Source organism: Phoenix dactylifera, unplaced genomic scaffold, assembly GCF_009389715.1.
Source record: "Phoenix dactylifera cultivar Barhee BC4 unplaced genomic scaffold, palm_55x_up_171113_PBpolish2nd_filt_p 001939F, whole genome shotgun sequence".
NCBI lineage: Eukaryota > Viridiplantae > Streptophyta > Magnoliopsida > Arecales > Arecaceae > Phoenix > Phoenix dactylifera.
The window spans coordinates 40,794-59,482 of NW_024069223.1; the positions used below are offsets into that span (position 1 = coordinate 40,794).

At 35.9% G+C, this 18,689-nt stretch overlaps 1 protein-coding gene across 2 annotated transcripts; it reads left to right on the forward strand.

Annotated features, from left to right (window-relative positions):
* The first annotated feature begins 8,267 nt into the window (after window positions 1-8,267).
* LOC120109237 (F-box/LRR-repeat protein At1g67190-like) lies at window positions 8,268-18,686 on the forward strand. Of its 2 annotated transcripts, none has more exons than XM_039122985.1 (3): window positions 8,268-8,419; window positions 9,106-10,579; window positions 18,243-18,686. In XM_039122985.1, exon 2 carries the CDS (start codon window positions 9,252-9,254, stop codon window positions 10,482-10,484), a length of 1,233 nt encoding a protein of 410 aa, XP_038978913.1. In that variant the 5' UTR covers window positions 8,268-8,419; window positions 9,106-9,251; the 3' UTR covers window positions 10,485-10,579; window positions 18,243-18,686. The 2 variants fall into 2 exon arrangements, with proteins under 2 accessions (XP_038978913.1, XP_038978914.1); XM_039122986.1 differs by having other exon boundaries at window positions 18,318-18,684.
* Window positions 18,687-18,689: the final 3 nt, after the last annotated feature.

Consider the following 18,689-nt stretch of genomic DNA (forward strand, 5'->3'; position numbering starts at 1 on the left):
TGATGGCGGCTGAACCAAGGAGAGATGGAGAGGGGGTGGCCACGTGATGAAGAGGAGAAAGGTTCATCTAGGGCGCCGGCCCTAGTCCTCCTTTAATAAGGATGAAGGGCTCCTACAAGTTAGGAGCCCTTGACTACTTTCCAAGAGGGGGCGCCGGCCCCCTTTCTCTCTTCATGTCGCACCAACTAAGTGAAGAGGGGCTGATGCCCCTCTTACTTGGTTAACCTAATTCTCTTCCAAAGAGGATTAGGTGCCTCTCTCATGGTTTCATCCTAATCCAATTAGGATTAGCCAAATTTGGGTTCAATCTACGCTAGTCCTAATCCAATTAGGACTTGAATGAATCATGACTCAATTGAACTCTTCAATCCTAATCCTATTAGGAGTCATGTTGATTCATTAGATTAATAATTAATTTAGACTTAAAGAATCCTAATCTAATTAGGATTGTATTTAATTTTAGTCCTAATCCAATTAGGACTCTATTTGAATTCCGAAGTCCTAATCTAATTAGGATTTCTAGGAATCCTACTCCAAGTAGGAATCCAATTTTAATTCAAAGTTCCTAATCTCATTAGGATTGTAGGAATCCTATTCCAAGTAGGAATCCCAGTCCTACTCCAACTAGGATTCCCAGTCCTAATCCAATTAGGACTCTAGGAATCCTACCCGAAGTAGGATTTGTGTTTAAGTCCAATTAATTAATTCCCTTGTTCCTTCTTCAACTTCTTATCAATCAAATTGATTTCTTGTGATTCCTAATCACGATTTCAACCATCGGATCGGTCAATACTTCTAGTGTGTGTGACCCCATAGGTTCTATTCTGACTGGTAGTGAGATATATTGTGATCTCTATCTCAATATCATTGAAAACTCCTTTCAATGGGTTGGAACGATTCCAACTCAACTCATTAGGGTTTATCGATCATCAAGATAATCCCTATGAGTCCCACCATCCACTAGTGACACCTAGCAGCATGTAGTGGCTACCCAGCAGAATGGAATGATGAACCTCTAGGTGCAGTTAACATGTGATACAGTCCTACTATCGTGGATCCCTACAGAACGGAGGTCATGGACAACTCGTCAAACCCCATCGTCTGTCATATGTCAAGATTTATTCGACTTGAGTTCGATAGTGGAAAACTCTTTTTCCACTTTATATTACTGCCCTGGCCAAGGTCTTAGAACTCAGTCTAACAAATCACATAGGATCACTCCTTTTCTATCAAGGTCGATAGATTCCTTATAGGTGCATACCCTACTCCTACAGTGAACCTACTGCAGCCAATCTACACTGCATGGACCCATATGGCTAGAGACCATGTATGTGTGCAGTCAAACTACAATAACCTCACTGTGAGTAGCCGAAGCACCGCAGGTCAAAGGACCAGTCACACTACTGCAACATCAAGCAAGTCACTGACGAGTGGATAGACATCCAAGTGACTTCTTGTCTTGGTCACGCTCAGTACCCTTGTTCTCTAACAAGCACCTGCACTATCACTTCAGTGTCCCTACACTGTGGACTCAAGTCTCGTCCATCCAGAAGAAAGTGATCTGTGCACTGATCGGATCGATAACCGTCCTCGTGATGATCCATTGATCAGGAGCATTTAGAAATTAATCACCAATGATACATGGCTCAAATTTTCAACTCTTGAGAATATGTATCATCATCTTATTAATTCCTTTGACGATTCATAGACACATAAACAATATGAATGAAAAGTTGCCTTTTATTTATTCAATAATAAATAGTCAAGTACAAAATTATGTCCCTAGAATCAACAATGTGTCAGCCAAATTGGCTTCTAGGGCATACATCTAACACCCGAGAGATCACGCGTGATCTCAGCATCCAGCCTTCAACATCTCAGCAAGGTATGATCCCAGACACCGCATCCCCAATGTCTGAGTTCCAGCATCCCCCAGATTCCAATGTCTGCGATCCATCCCGGCTGTGTCCTCCTCTTCCGGATTCGAAATCATCCGAATCCCAGCCTCACGAACTCGTCCGTTACCATCCCCAGCTTCTTCCATCCGATCCCAAGTCGTGATTCAGCATCCAACATCTCAGCCTTCCTGCGATCAACGCTCGTGTCCGCCTCTTTCCCCATTTCAAAAATCCTCCCAGCAAAGATCCTGCGGCCAGCCGGGATGGTTATTGCGCATCAATGCCCCCTCCGCGTCCGTTTCGATCCTCAGCCGGCTTCAAGGGGTGGGGGCGAGCTATAAAGGAGGCTCTCGGCAAGGCGGAGGGGGGAGCTCACATCCGAAAAAAAAGAAAACAGAGCCATGCTCTGTTTTGAAAGAAGGAAACAAAGGAAAATGAGGAGAGAGAGAGTTCCACCGTGAGAAAAAAAATGCAATTGTTTTCTTCTTTCCCTTTTTTTTATTTTATTTGTAGAAAAAAAGAAGCATTAGACTTTCGAACTTCATTTTTACTTTTGTAATCATTTGTTTTATACAATCTATCAATTTTCTTTTATACAATCCATGTTATAGGTTTTGTTTAATTTCTATTTTTTTATGCAATCTATCAATTTTTCTTTATTGCAATCCGTGTCTGAGTTTTAATTTAATATTCTACAATTTATTGTATGCATTCTAGAATTCTTATTTTAATCGCAAAAACTCTCTTTCTTTTCTTTATCTATTTTTCTTTAGAAAACTAGCTTTGCTTGGTTAGAGATTAGTCGAATATCCTCAATGATTTTTTTTTTTTAAAAAATAAACCTTAATGGAGTTTCTATTCTCTATTTGTGTACTCCAATCATCTTCCCGTGGATCGACCTTCTACAACCACTATGCATCGAATAGAGGATGGTAAGAGTAAAAAAAAAAAAAAATTTGTTTGTTGGTTAAGATCTTGACAACGATACCCTTTTTAAGTCATCCTCAGGTCTCCAAGAAAGCTGACAACAATATACATCTAACACAATCTGCATATCCTTAATTTTTGGAAAGCAAATCAGTTTTGATTTCCTAAACTTTCTCTTACGGTACACAATATTTTAACTATTCCAATATTTATGGTCGCCTCTGATTTTTTCTTCAGTATTGGTGGGTGAGTACTTGATAAGTATCATAATGTATTTAAACTGGATATTTTTGAGTCCTTGATTTGCGCTTGAGTTTGGGTGTTCGAAAAGAAAGGTACATATTTTATTAATTACATTGTTATAATTTTTGAAAATATATTCTTAATTATTGTAACATTTTAACATAGATGTTTTGGAACCGGAGTTAGATGAGATTGTAAAAGATGTCATGAACTCAAGTTCCTACAATGAAGCCGAATTAATTCAATACTCAGCAACTATTGATGCTAATGCGCAAACCTCACTAAGATGAATCATGGTTTATTAACTTAATACTTGCTAATATTTACTAGTGTCATCTTTTTCTATTATTTTCTTTACTAACCGTTGTATTTTGTGCTTATAGGTTCACCTAAATTTGGGAAGTTGAAGTAGGGAACAATGCAAAGGAAAAGTTGATCATGATCATGGATACTTTTCTTAGACTTATGTTGCTCATATGTTTATATTGCATTTTGTTTGGGACTCTTTTATTTTGGTTAGACTATGGACATTGTTATAGACTTATGGTGGTAGTTATTAATTATTAGGTGGTTGATATTTGTAGTTTCTTTTGATATTTATGGCTATATGATAGTTTCTTTTGGTAGGCTCTTTTTTCGGGATAGGTAAGTGTTGTAGTCATGATTAAAATTTAGGTTCTTATTCATGAGGGATTTAATTTCAAGAATGTCTTGATTATAATTTCAAGTTATCTACTTGTGTTATATTCATTCTATGACTTAAAGTTTTTTACTGAGTATAACACTAACCATCATGCGTTCTGATTTTAGGTATCGAGGCTGGTAGGCTTTTTTATGAACCTAAGGCTTCCTACCCTCGTATCTTAGGTGATAAGGATAGAAATACCATCAGCAATAGGTATGGCCTCAAATCAACCACAATAATAAATGCAACTCAGATGACCATACCACTGGGACCATTAGTGAAAAGTGTCACCTACAAGTCTAAATCTGCTTAGCAGTGCATTTCATGTGTTTGGGCCTTTGACACCTTGTAACTCGTACTTCTCAATTTTGGAACTTTTAATTATATTTCTATGAATCTACAACGTCATCAATGCTAGCATTCAGTAATTATATTGTCTATTGTAGGTTTTGGAACTGATGATGGTGGGAAAGATTTGGATATAGGAATAGAAAGTTGTGTAGTTTTTTTAAGAATTGTGCCTAAGAATTGATCACAAGGGTAGAGATAGGCATGCTGAAATTTCTATCATCCTTCAGTAAATTTTTCAAAATCATATGGTGTGCTTGTAGGGATGTAAATTGTTTAAAATCTTATGGTGCATATGCCGAAATTTTTTCTATTTGTCCTTCTACCTAGAAGAGTGGAAATAAAGTCTTATGGTAGCTATATTTGTTGTTTGTGTACTTGCTTTGTACATCAAGATCATAATCTAAGTTGTCCATCTACTTGCTTTTCATGTCTCATTTTGATGTTGATATTTCAGATGTGGATCCTTTGTATTGATGCATGCAACATAAGGACTAATACTATCTATTAGCTGGTCAGATTTTGGGTTGGGTTAATAGGTCCAACAGTGTTGGACCAACACTATTTATTAAACAGGTTAAACATGTCGGGTTGATTTGGATAAATGGATTGTATGTTTATTAAATAGGTTAAACAAGTTGGGTTGGGATACCTGTTTATTAAATAGGATATGTTTAAGGTTCAAAATTTGATCTATTTAATAAACATGTCAAGTTCAAATTTGGGCCCGATCCGAATTTGACCTGATCCATTTATAACCCGATTGCCATCCCTACTGGCTGCATACTTAATTTAGTTATGTTTCATATGAAAATACTGTTGGGAGGAAGGAGGATCCAAACTTTGGCCCTCCTATTGACTTGACTATTCTCTATATTAGTATAATTTTGCTTAGACCATAATCGATAATTGACATCACTCATCATGTTTGACATGTCTTAATACACATGCAAAAAAATGGAAGACTTGGGGGTTGGCCTCTCCAACTTGCACTTGAACGGGAGATAATACTGATTCCAAATGAGAAAGTTTTTGAATCCTCTTCATTTCATAATTGTAAAAGATCAAGTCTTGCAATCATCGGTGCTCATAAATTGCATGGTTTTGTTGGATACATATGACAACATGCTACATGATCCTATAGGCTTCAGAGAATCATAAGTTATCACCTAGCACATCGGTGATTATGATTGCAAGACTGAATCCTCTTAGTTCAACCCCACAGTACAAAGAATTTTCACTTGGAAAGAAAATTAATTACAACACATACAGAAAATATTTACAAATGTGATGGATATCTACAACACTCTTCCAATAATAAAGATGATAGACACGTGAAAAGTGGATGGGATAGAATTAGTTAGGTTAGCATCAAAGTTGAGCCATGTATTTTAAGCTATCTGTGAAAATGATTGACAGCCTGTTTAAAGTGATCAACTCAGGCAAGAAAATTATTTTTGGGCAAAGTCGCAACTATAGCTGCAGACTATTTGAACCAGGCTTTATGTCATTTGGCTCCACCGAGTCATATGAGAAAAGTTTTCTTGCTCGGTTCGAACTCGAGTTGAGTTTTATTATGGCTATTAAAACATGGATGAATCATGCACATGGGTTGGGCCATTAGCTAAGTCTAAGCTTTTAATTGTTTATGCTCAAGCAAGGTTAGTATTTGGGCTTGACTTGTTTATAAGCTAAGGTTTAGAATGAAGTTGGAGCTTGGCATGTTTTCCAAACAAATGACCCTATATTGCATGTAGCTCAACAACTTAGTCATTAGGGCTTTCAATTGATCTAAACAACACGAGCACAAACTAAAAATAAGTTCGAGTCAAGACCAGATCAAATGCGATTGATCTAAGTTTTAGGCTGAATTAAAGCTGAATCTAAAGCAAACCTGGCGCCATAAGGTTCATAATTAATCATATGTGTGTATGCATATGTATGTATGCAGATATATATATATATATATATATATATATATAAGAGCTCGTTTGGTTCGCGGGAAGCATTTTTCCTCCTATGAATATGATTTTTGGAAAGCAAATTTTTAGGAAGAGGATGCCTAAAAAAATTCTTTTGGCATGTTTGGTTGACAATAGAAAAATGACAGATTTTCAGAGTGCTTATGTTTGGTTGACCATCACTTTTCCAAGAAAGTTATGTGTAATTCCTATTATACCTTTAATAAAAATTGAGTCTTTAATGCCTCTTTAATGCTGAATGGTTTTTTTAGAAAAAAATAAAAATGGAGTGATTTCCGATTCACGGAAAAGTAACTTTCCCATGTTTCTCATGGGAAAGATTTTTCCATGAAACGTGGGAATCATATTCCCATGGAAATACAACTTTTCCGTCTCTCTTCTTTAAAAACTTCAACCAAACAAGAGATATCTTATTACTTTTTCGTTGACTACACTTTTCCTCTTCTTTTTCCGCAAACCAAATGAGCCCTAAAAGTTAATACACAATTGATTGATGCTTGAATTAAGTTTGAACCATGCTTATTGAAGTTGAAAACTTTGAGTTGATCTTTAACTAATTTAAGATTATCAAGTTTATCAAAAGAGGTTTGTGTTTGGTTTGGTTCAAAATCAAGTTTGAACACTTCAGGTTCAAAATACACTAAACATGATGGAACCAGGCTTGATCATGCTAGGCTCCAATAGACCCTATTGAATAACAGTTTAGCTTATTCACAACCCTGCTTATGATGAAAAGAAAAGGATGAGCAATGGCCTGTTTCATTTCTACTTAAATTAGGTATAATTTGGTATTATTGTAGGTAGTGGAACTTTTGTTTGTAGAGCTAAAGCTTTTATTAATATAGTTTCTAATAAAAAGTTGATTGCTATTTGATAACTACATTTTTGAAATATTATTTAACTTTAACATCGGTTTGCTAACCAAATTTAGAAAGTGCTTTTAATATTAAAAAATGATAGTAAATGATATTGTATAGTACTTTCAATTATCTTATCATTCGTACTATCAAAAACTATTAGAATGAGGTATTCTTAATTTATAATTTATTTATTCCAATATTTTAATTTAAATGATATAATAAATAATAAATACAATATAAAATATATTTTTATAATATTGTTATATTATAATAATATTACTAATATGATATTATTAATTTCATTAAATATTATAATAATATAAAAAACATTACTATGATATGATTAATGTGTTATTATAAGATAATATAATAATATTATCGTATGATATAGTTTTATAATATTATATAGCATAATATAACTTAGTATAATATAGTATCATATAATAAATTACTATAAAACATTATAAAATAAGAATATTATCATATTACTAATTATATGAAAATATTATTTTACTATATTATATATTATAAAAAATATTATATTATAATATTATATTATTAAATTGATAAAATTTTATTATCATATTATGTATTATATTATATTAATTACATCATATTATTGTTATATTATTATATTATATTATTATATTATCATGGGTATTTTTGTCTTTGCAAAATGTTTATCGCGATGAAAACAATAATCAACATGTCTCAAGTAGAACTTTTGATCAACAAATTCGGAGTGCCATTTTTTCTTTGTAGACTTTATTCTATTTTTAGAGAAACAAAAAAAATATTTTAAATTTTTTATCAGATATTTTAAAATTATCAAAAAGAGTTTTTATCCCTCAAGAAGTTTTTTTTTTCCGAAGCATTGCCAAGCTCATCATTCTAGAGAGACTTTCTGAATCCGATTTGCACCTGTCCCTCCATTATTTTGGAGTATTTTGTTTTTTGATTATGTAGACAATGCTCATGTGAGATTAGCATGAGCTGCCGGTGTAATTTAATTAAAAAAAAAAAAAAAAAAAAAGTCATTGCCAAGCGGTTGAGTTCAAAGTTCCAGCAGCAAAACCTACCGGTTACCTCGAGCCCAGGCTAGCGGAAGCCATTGCTTGGGAAATGCCGCCCTTCCCGCTTGTGCGGCCGTCTCTGGACCAACAGATTGCAGGGAAGGAAAATAATAATAATATATTAGCAATGGCAGCAGTAGTAGTAAAAAAATTAAAACAAATAAAAAAAATGAAAAGAAAAAAAAATAGGGGACCCATCGGAAAACTTCTTCGGTGCTGCTTGACCTTTTCCTCCTCTTTCACCCATGTCCGCTGTTGCCTTTTATTTTTTTTTAAGAAAAAATAATAAAATAGCCTGAATTTCCACGAGCTCTACCCCTCAAATCATCAGAATACTCCGCCTATCGCGTCGATCTTTCTTCCTCTCTTTTGGTCGATCCCGCGATCGATTCGAGACGAGAAGGTATAGTGCTTGATCTATCCTCGTTTTTTTCCCTATAGTTTAATTTAATTAATCTCGTGCTTAGAGTAGATCCTCTCGTTTTTTCTGATATCTTTTGAATTTTTTTGATCTCCTCCTTAGAAACCCTGGTGCCGGGATTCGATATTTTATAATATTTCATGCTCAAATTTTCTTTTGTAGTTTCTTTTCCCCAAACGGAAGATCTATTGGATTCATCTCCGTGAAGAACCCTCGGATGTTAGTTTCTCGTAGTTCGACTTCTATTTTTTGGCGAGACTGATTGCTTATTATAATGAATTAGTTGATCCGGATTAGGATCCTCAAGGCTTCATAGATATTTCCAAATTCAGATCTTGGATTTGTGTTTTTATTGGACATTCTGAATGGATGTGGGCCCTCATGCGGGAATACTTAAATTGTTAGAATCTTCTAAAATTCCACTGACATTGTCTGAACAACAGATGATTAGGATCTCACAGATTTTGAATTTATGTTGATTGAATGTTATTTCTGTCTGAATTTACGAATTTGTGAGAATTGTCTGATGCTTGTTTTTGTTACCTGCCTTCTGTTACTAAATTTTTTTCAAAACCTAGCTTGTTTTAATTATTGACTTAAAAAATGTGTTATTCTATCCCCTCTATGTTATATTGATTCTTATAAATCCTTTCTATTAACTGCTGCAGAAAAGAAAGATGCTGGATCTAACTGGGTCGGGACCTTATATATTCTGCATTGGTTGCTCATGTACAAGTAGTTAGCTTCGGATAATGGAATGAACTCTAGAAGGTTGAGTGCTCCTGATTTTTGATTAGGTGACCTTTTGTTATACATGGAGGACCTCCCTGTGGAAGTCATTGGCAATATTCTTTCCCATCTTGGAACTGCACGGAATGTTGTTGTTGCCTCTGCAACTTGCCGGAAATGGAGAGAAGCCTGTAGGAAACACCTCCATACCTTGTCTTTCAACTCTGATGATTGGCCTCATGATTTCACCACTAGGCAGTTGGAGATTCTCATAACACAGACTATATTTCAAACTGTGGGTTTGCAGTGCCTTTCAGTCCATATGGACAGTGTCCATGAATTCTCGGCTGCTCCTGTGATCGCTTGGCTTATGTATACTAGAGAAACCTTAAGGAGTCTATCATATAACGTTCGTACAACTCCAAATGTAAACATTCTGGAGATTTGTGGTCGGCAGAAGCTAGAGATGTTGGATCTGGACCAGAATGCTATTACTGGGGTTGAACCAAGTTACCAGAGATTTACTTGTCTCAAATCCCTTTCTTTGAGACATGTTAGTATCTCAGCCTTGGATCTAAGCCTACTGCTTGCTGCCTGCCCGAAAATAGAATCTTTAACACTTGATACACTAGAGATTGTAATGTCAGATTCACAATCTACAATGGAACTGAGCAGTCAAACACTTAAGAATATTTATGCAAAATCCATAGGCGTGGATAAGATAGTACTGGAAGCAGATAATCTTGAAAGCTTGCACTTAAATGCATTAAACCTCGATCTTTTTGAGCTGATTGGAAAGGGTACCCTAAAACAGCTCAAGATTGATGATGTCAGTGTGACTCATTTGGACATTGGCGAGAATACAGATCTCCTGGAGGTCGTAGATGTCAGCAATTTTACAATTGTGTGGCCTAAATTCTACCATATGATATCAAGATCATCTAAACTGAGAAGACTCCGGCTTTGGGGTGTGGTGTTTGATGATGAGGATGAGATTGTTGATTCAGAAACTATTGCTGTTTCATTTCCACAGCTCAGACATCTTTCATTAAGTTATGAATTAAGGGATGGACTGCTCAATCATGGTCTGCAAGGCTCGTCACCATTAGAGAATGTGTCAATATTGGAATTGGGATGGACGGTAATAAGCGAGCACTTTGGACATTGGGTTTTTGGGATGATTGAAAGATGCCCAAACCTTAAGAAGTTAGTCATCCATGGTATTCTTTCTGAGGCCAAAACTCGTGAAGAATGCCAGACGTTGGCTAGTTTTTACCTCATTCATCGTTCATCTCATGAGGAAATATGTACATGTTGATGTGCAGTTTGAATATGAATGAGATCCATAAGTGATTTGATCAGAGTTCACGTCATAATTTCTCTCAGCCTGTGGAACCACTACATGAACTGCAGGTACAGGTTCAGCATTTTTTTTGATGTTTGCATAGATCTCTTTGTCCTGCTATCATATATATTAAGGGCTTAAGCTGATGTAAATTATCCATTTACTTGATAGGGGCATTTTTTGTCATCTTGATTTTCAGTAACTTTTTTGTTTCTAGTTCTTTTAATATTGTGGTGATGGCCAACAAATGCAATCCTTACAATATACAATCATTATGTTGTGTTTTTCCTTTCTCAAACTGCTTGTACTGCCTCTTTATCTTCTTTCATGACTATGATTTACTGTAGCTGTCATAGGTTCCTCTGGAGATGCTTATTTGAGTAATATATTCTTTGCTTCAAGATACTCCCTTTCTCTCTATAAAATCTTCAATATTAAGCTAATCTTATACTCTTTTGTCTTTGTATCTGCCTTGTGAAGTATTGATTGGTTACATGTCATTGACCTGCCTTGTGAGCGACAAAATTGATGTTGGATATTGCTTGTCATGAACATTTCTTATTATCAGAGTGTTTTGTCTAAGCATAGTTTTTCTACTCCAATACTAGACTTGCAATACGATTAAGCCATTATCACGGATCTTACCACACATTTTTAAGCACACTGAATTTCTAACAAGTAGAAGGGAAAATGTGCCTTGTCAAGGACCTCCTTTTCCTTCCAAACAATGTTTTAAAAGTCAAAATTTGATTTCAAATTATCTTGTGGAGTGTCAGTGGTTTGAGAATGGAATTCTGATTTTGACATATTAGCCTCTTTTTCCATTCTTATCCCAAATTAGTACCTATTCTTATAAAAAGGCAAATATAGCCTTACTTTTTGTAAATGGGACAAAACAATCTTTGTTATCCAACTAATGATTATCTCTATTAAAGTCCTTATGTTAAATTATTATTATAAAATTAATCTATTCTATTATAATTAATTTAGACAAGGGGAGTGGAGATGTGGATCTAGTGCTAGAATCAAGCCTGGCTAGATCAGGCTTTCCTCATACCCAAGCTTGACCTGGAAATATTTTTTGGACTTCAAGCTGGGCCCATGCCCAAAAGTTTTCCAAGATCTAGCCTAAGATCAATTTGCGCCTAAACTTGAGCCCGACTAAATCGAGCCTAAGTAGGCATGAATGAAGCTAGAGATGAGCCCGACATTTCTAGAACTCTCCAAGGATAAAAAAAGCTTTCTTCTTCTCCTTCTGCCATTTCTCCGTGCAACCCGAACTTGTTGGATCATTATCATGATGCAAGATGATCGGGCCATGGAAACCCACCTATCATCAAGAATGATGTGAGGCCAGGGTTAGGGTTACTCGGGGAGTTGTGTTAGGGTTACGATTAGGGTTCTGGCAGGAGAGAAACTATGAATAGGGTTCCTGCAGCACTCAGGTGGAATGAAAGGAGAGGACAAGAGAAGGGAACTCATTGGAAAGAGCAAATTGGAGTGCAAGGATAAGATGTGACTATGAGGGGCTAAGGTTGGAGCTTGGGACAAGTGCTTGGGATGGTGGAGAGGAGTTGTCTGTTGGAATCCACCATCTGTGGAGCTCAACAACCACTAGCTCCATCCTCTTCACCATGCTCCTTAATATTCTTGTTGCACTCTTTGTCAAGAGTGAGGTTGGCAAGGGAGGTGGCAGCCTTGGAATGGTCAAAGAGGTGAGCAGCCATCTACACAGCCACAACGCAAGACCCACCCGGAGAGGATAGGGTTGATGGAGGTGATTGGTGGCAGGCTGAGGACAAGATGATCATTGATGGCGCCGCCTTTGGAGGAGTCGTCAGAAGAATAGATGGAGAGCAGCCAATGGAGGTTTCCATGGGAGGCATCGAGGATGGCGAGGACCTTGTAGAAGTCCATGAAGTAGGTGGTTATACTGACAACACAGCAGATGGCGTTGAAGAGGTGGCATCGGCACATGAGATAGAGGGCATGGTAAAAGTCTTTGGAGGCCTCGCTAGGTCGTGTTTACGAATTAGAATGTGGGTCAAGTTGGGTTAGCCACTTAGCCAATCCAGGTCTGATTCGAATTGGGTTCTGGGCTTGAGTTTCGAGCTTAGAATCAAGTTCGGGCTTCAGGCCAATCCAAGCATTAAATGAAGCAAGGCTTGTAATTTATATGGGTGTTTTTTGTTAGGCCCAAGCTCGACTAGGATAAACCCGAACCAAGCCCAAAGTTCAAGATGAAGCCTGCTCGCCCCACCGGGCCTTGGGTTGACCTAGGTACGTTTCCAGCCCCTATCGTGCATTGTCCAATGAAATTCTATGATAATGGTAAAAAAGCTTACAATCAAAATTTTTATTTAAAATAATAAGATCAATGGAATTAGTAAGTAGCTAGACTATCATTTAGAGAAAAAGATCCTAAATATATATTCATAACAAAAGGGGACCGACAAGGAATTTGGTTGGTAAAGGGTGGTTAATAAATCAAAATCATTTAGCTGCTTCATCCAAGTTTGGAGTTTTGGTCAAAAAAGTGAAAATGTCAAACAAAAAAATAGAAGAGAAACAAAGCCAAGAAAAGTCATTACATAAAATATCTCATATTTTATATATATATATATATATATATATTACTTCTGTAGTTTGGCAGTTTTGGCTAAGTTAATAGTTTATTGAAGTGAAATTCATAATTATACCAGTATTTTGTACCAATAACGACTATATTGTTTATTTATTGAACCTTAGTTGGTTGAAAATTCAATTCCTTTGGCAATCATGAAGCTTTTCATTTCCTAGTGTTTTCAAGTCTTTTTTCATCATTGTTTAGTAAAACTCGCAGATATATTGAATTTCAGCATTTCCTTCTCATATCTTTGAGGCCAGCAGCTATTAGTTAAATGTATGTAGTTATGAAATGAACTACAGATTAAGGATTAAATGCTGGACTAAAGATTTAACAATTCTAGAAACAATGATGGACCACCTAAATTGAAGGTCCATACTATTTACTTTGACCTAAATCTTTAAAAATAGGTGGAAATAAAAAATCAGATATTTTGGAGATCTTCAACATGTACATCAATTGCTACAGAAATAAATAGCACTAATTGTACTAATGTGAAAAGTATATGATAGGGCACGTAAGTGGAAGATCCACTTCATTGATTATGATCTAGATATCTGAAAACATAAGGATATTGAATTCAGTGAGCTTTGATGATTAGACCAAAGAAAAGCATAGTATCATCCTATTAAAACCACTCACTTTTTCATCCCTTGATGCTTAAGTTGAAGGTTTCCAAAACATATATTATTGTTTAGATTATGTTCCATGGGTATGGAATTCAATTTAGATGCTCTATCATTAGTTTTGAATCCATGAATCTCAAAGATTTAATATTTAGTGTGTTGTCCAACTTGTATGGTTAGAAAAAAAAGATGTTACTGCTGTGGATTGCTTTGCATTTAACCATTTACATTAAAGTATTGAAATGGGGCCCCTGCTAGAGGACTTAACCTGTCAAGGGTTACATTTATCATCTATAAGTAAGCATTCCCTCTTTAAAGTTACGAAATATAAAGAAAACCAACCTAAAAATTGGCGCTGCACACCCATTGTAATGAAGGAAACAGAGAAATGAAACCAAGTATGATATTAAATAAAGTATAAATTAAAAACAGAATTATTGGTTAATTTCAGTCATTTCTGATTGGCAAACTGAAATTGCCAAACTGATTGAAACTACAGAAATTGACAAAAATCAGGTTTTGGGGTAAGTTTTCAACCCAGTTCAAGCCGAAATCCGGTTTATTTTAACTAAATGGATTTGTTTCAGCTCAAACTTCAAACCTTACATCTTATCAAACTTCATACAGGAAAAGTTAAAATGAAATTTTGTCAAGAAATGTTCCCACATCATATTCTCCTTGAACTAGGTAATTTTAGTAGTGCATGAGGAAACTGCAATCAACTCTGCCCCTTAGTTCCTCAAAAGCAAGCATACATATTATTTCCTTCTTTCACTTTATATAATAAGTAGTGCGTGGTCATTGCCAATTACAAAAGCACCCAAGATAGATCTGTATCCCCTGGTTATTCTACTTGCATTTTCATGAGCTTATCCCTGACATAATCGTACATTCCATGGGTTTATTGCCTTTTCTTTCCCCCATTTCTCATAAAGGTTGGAAGAATAAGAATAAATTTCTTTCTGTTCCTCTAATCTCTAGTATTCTCAAGGAATGCTCACAACTTTCTTTTTCAAGAAATCAATGATTTACAGGACTCTGTAATGGGTGTTTCTCCACATCTGTTAATTATTTACTCTCCCTTGTTTGCTTTGCACTGAAATCTTTGGTCAGATAGTGCTTATCTGTTGGTGATAAACAATCATTTTATAGTCCCATATATATTACTTGGAATTTCTTTATTTCCTTAAATGCTTCTAGAAAGTAGTTTATTCATTTTTTATTAATCCTTTTGCACCTTCTAAGACTGTACCTGAAGCCATGCTTTTATTGTGTGCATGCTATTATCTCTTGTTTCCATGAGCATATATGTAGAATAACACGATGTTTTAAGTTTTTCTCTTTAACTTATGAGTCTCTAGATCTATTGTTCTCACTGATTTCATTATTTGGAGACATGATATTCCAAGTTAAAATTATACTTGTTTGGCAAGGCCATCATTGTTCAAACCTAGCAACCATCTTAATCTCATAGGAGCTTCATGCTTGGAATCCACCAAAAAGGGGACATTGCCGAAAGACGGTTTGGGCAGTGTACCAAGGTACAAATCATCCCAATTTGGTGGCATAAATTATGCTATATATTATTTAGTTCATCATGAGACTAGAGGTACCAAGCGTGAGGATTTTTTTAGGGGAGCAAGGAATAAAGGTAAAAATGAGGAAAAATAGAAGAAATAATTGTTTATCTTTGTTTTGCTCCTAGTCTCTCTCTCTCTCTCTCTCCTCTCCTCTCTCTCTCTCTCTCTCTCTCTCTCTCATGTAAACAATAAATTGTCATCTTTGAGATAGAAGAAACCCCCTAACCAGGTGCAAAGACTAAACAAACCATGATGTGCGGTGCCCACATTTTATTTGCCCTTCATATCTGAAAATAGCTTTCGCTGTACTTCCCAATGATGTAGTTGAAGTTAATAAAGAAAGAGCTTATATACTGGCAAGATTTCTTAATATGGAGAAGTTAAATGAAGTTCTAGGAAACTGGAAAGTCTGTTATATAGGTTATACAAGATGGAATGAAACAAAATCCCCTGAATGAGACTTTCATATTCAGCAATCAGGCACATATAGAGGAGGATATGTTTTGCAGCAGGTCATGGTATTCCCGCACAAGAGGATACGTGGTCATGATTCCTGGTAGCAGCTTTTCTTACTTGAAGTGACTGGCTTGTCCATGAAGCTGAAAAACAATGCTGTTCTCCTTTAGAATTTTCTTTTAATAAGAATACTCATTTTAAAGGGGTTAGGCATGAAATAAAACCTTAAAATTTATAAGGACTTCTATTTGATGAGGATATCTGTAGCTACTCTAACAGGAACTTTTTGGTGTGTCTGCACCCCCTGAGTTCTGCCCCACGTGGGTCTCAGTTCCATTCGGGCTCCACGAATCTTGTTGTTTTCCTGACCATGATGAGCTACTTAGCTCCCAACTACCCCTTTTTTTCTTCCCTAAGAGTCTGTCTTTTCCTTCTAGTGCTAGCAACCTCACAATGTTGCGGACCTTGGTTGGGATTCCGGCTATAATCTGCTTCTCATGTGCAATGCATGTATATTGATCTAGTTATTGCTAATTGGAGCCGAGTGAAGATGGGTCATGATACTCAAATGCTCAGTTTGGGTTGTTAGGGATGTTAAAAGAGGAATAGCAGGACAGGTTTTGTATATTCTTGAAAATTGATCAGAGGAAGTTGAAAGAATGTAGATGAGAATGTTTATGACTAGATGGGAATATGTTTTGTATTCTTTACGTACTCCAGCAGGTATTAGAGTGCGCACCCAGTATGGGTTTTTTCTGGAAAGGTGGATGTAGGATGGGGCATTAAAGCCCCAAATGAACCACCTATCCCCCATGTATCTCACTGACACCTGTTGGCTGCTCATTCCGGTACTCGTTCGGGTAAGCATAGCAGAAGTCATAGATAATTGCCTACGTATGGAGTGGAAAATTTGTCCTAACTGTTTAATTTCTTTGGCACTTGAAAGTTTTCAATGTATAACATTTTTTGATATCAAAAAGAACTTATGCTCGGAAACAGATGGAACATTGTTTTCTCCAATTATCATTAACTTTACAATTGGTGTTCTATGCTAACCTCATATTTATCTGTTTTTCCAGCTCCCTCTTGGATTTTTTTTTTTTTAAACTTACATGTTACAAGGGAAAAGCCTAGCATGCCACCTTGCATTGTTCCCTGGTTTGGTCCTTTTTGGTTTCCTATGGCTCAATCTTGACAATATTGTTCTTGGATAAAGGTCATTCTTACATTTCTGATGAAATTAGAATGCCAAGCAGGACAAGCTAGTATTTTGTGCCTCGAAAATCACTCTTGCCATGTATGCCATGGCTTTTTAATGAGTGAAACAATTAGCCAAGTTAATTTTTTTTTTCTGTGTGAGTTGGAATATGGAACACTAGTTTATTTGATTGCTTTGTTGTTTTCTTGGAAGTTCTAATCCAAAGGCATATCTGGAGCTATATGATATGTATTGTTCTTTTTAGATAAAGTACGGGAATGTCATGACTGAAATTTGTTAGCAAAATCAACTCTGTCTGCACTTTCGGCTTGTATTATGGTAGAAACAAGGTTCAGATGGTACTGTGTCAATTCCAATAAGGAAAAAGTACTTGAATATCATCTGTCTTAATATCTGAAGTCTGAATATTATTTACAACATCAAAGGACTAGTGTGTATATTACTTGAACCTCCTTTTGCTTCTTACATCATCAAATTTGGGCTTTTCCCCTGTAAAGTATTTGACAGATATGCAGCTATTTTATTGACATTACGTCATTTGTTAATGCTGATTTTATATTGAAAATATTGTTTTTCATCAATGTGGAACATGTTGACATTCTTCTTCTAATTCACAAGGCATGGGAGATGATTGTATTTCATTATGTGAAAAGCATGTCAATAACCTTTTTCTTCCTGCTAATTCTCAAGGCACAACATATGTTTGTTTTTCCTTATGTCAAAAACATGTTTTTTTTCTTCTAATTTCCAAGACGCAGAAATTCTCTAGACAATGGTATGCGCCTGTTTCACCTGTATTTCTTTTTTGTATTTTGTTCATTAGTTTGAAAGTAAACCAGTTCCAATCCTCAGTGGAAAAACTTATGTCTCTGACTCAGATCTGGAGAGCTAGAAAATAATTCTTAAACAACGAAACAAATTTCAAGGAGCCTAGACTAATTGTAGTTCACATCACATTTCTCTTGTCAAAACCTGTTGAGGGCCTCTTATTTGAAGAAATAATCTTTGAAGATTTTATGATGCATGATGGTTGTTCAGACTCTTAATAATTGGTGTAGGATTGCCTTCCTACCATTGGGGCCTAGCAAACCTATTTTGCTCTGTCCTACTCTCTGGCATTTTAAATGATTCACTGCAAGTTTAATTTTGCTTTTTTGGTATGTATCTAGTTCTTGAATTTCATATTAGAGGTTTGTTAATGACAATTTGCTTATTCCTCTGCAGATGTGCTATATTATCATAGGGCGACAGACATATTTCCTAATGCTGTCAGCACTGATATTGTTCTCTCCAATGCAGTGCATCTATGGTGGGAGAAAAATAGCAGCCATACAGTTGGCTGAAGAATTCTATATTGTTTACATAAGCTTAAGCACGATGAAGGAAGAATACTAACCGGATCATTTTCTTACATGGGATGCTTGGATTGCCTGCTACTACTAGAGTGTCCAGTATTGTTACATTCATCGTTAATTCTCTTGGAGACATCAGAAGATATGATACAGAAACTGCCCCTAATTTCACAGGAATTTGCTTTCTCCATTGCCACATCAGTTTTAGTTTGTCGCCGATGTATTTAGCATGAACTATTGGGGGAAGGCGTGCTGCTTATCATCTTGGGTTATTGAAGATGCAACTAAGGAGAGAGAGCACTTGATTCGATAAATTCTA

Excerpts from the sequence above, each read along its gene's own strand:
- LOC120109237 (XM_039122985.1), top strand. The coding sequence starts at position 9,252 with ATGGAGGACCTCCCTGTGGAAGTCATTGGCAATATTCTTTCCCATCTT.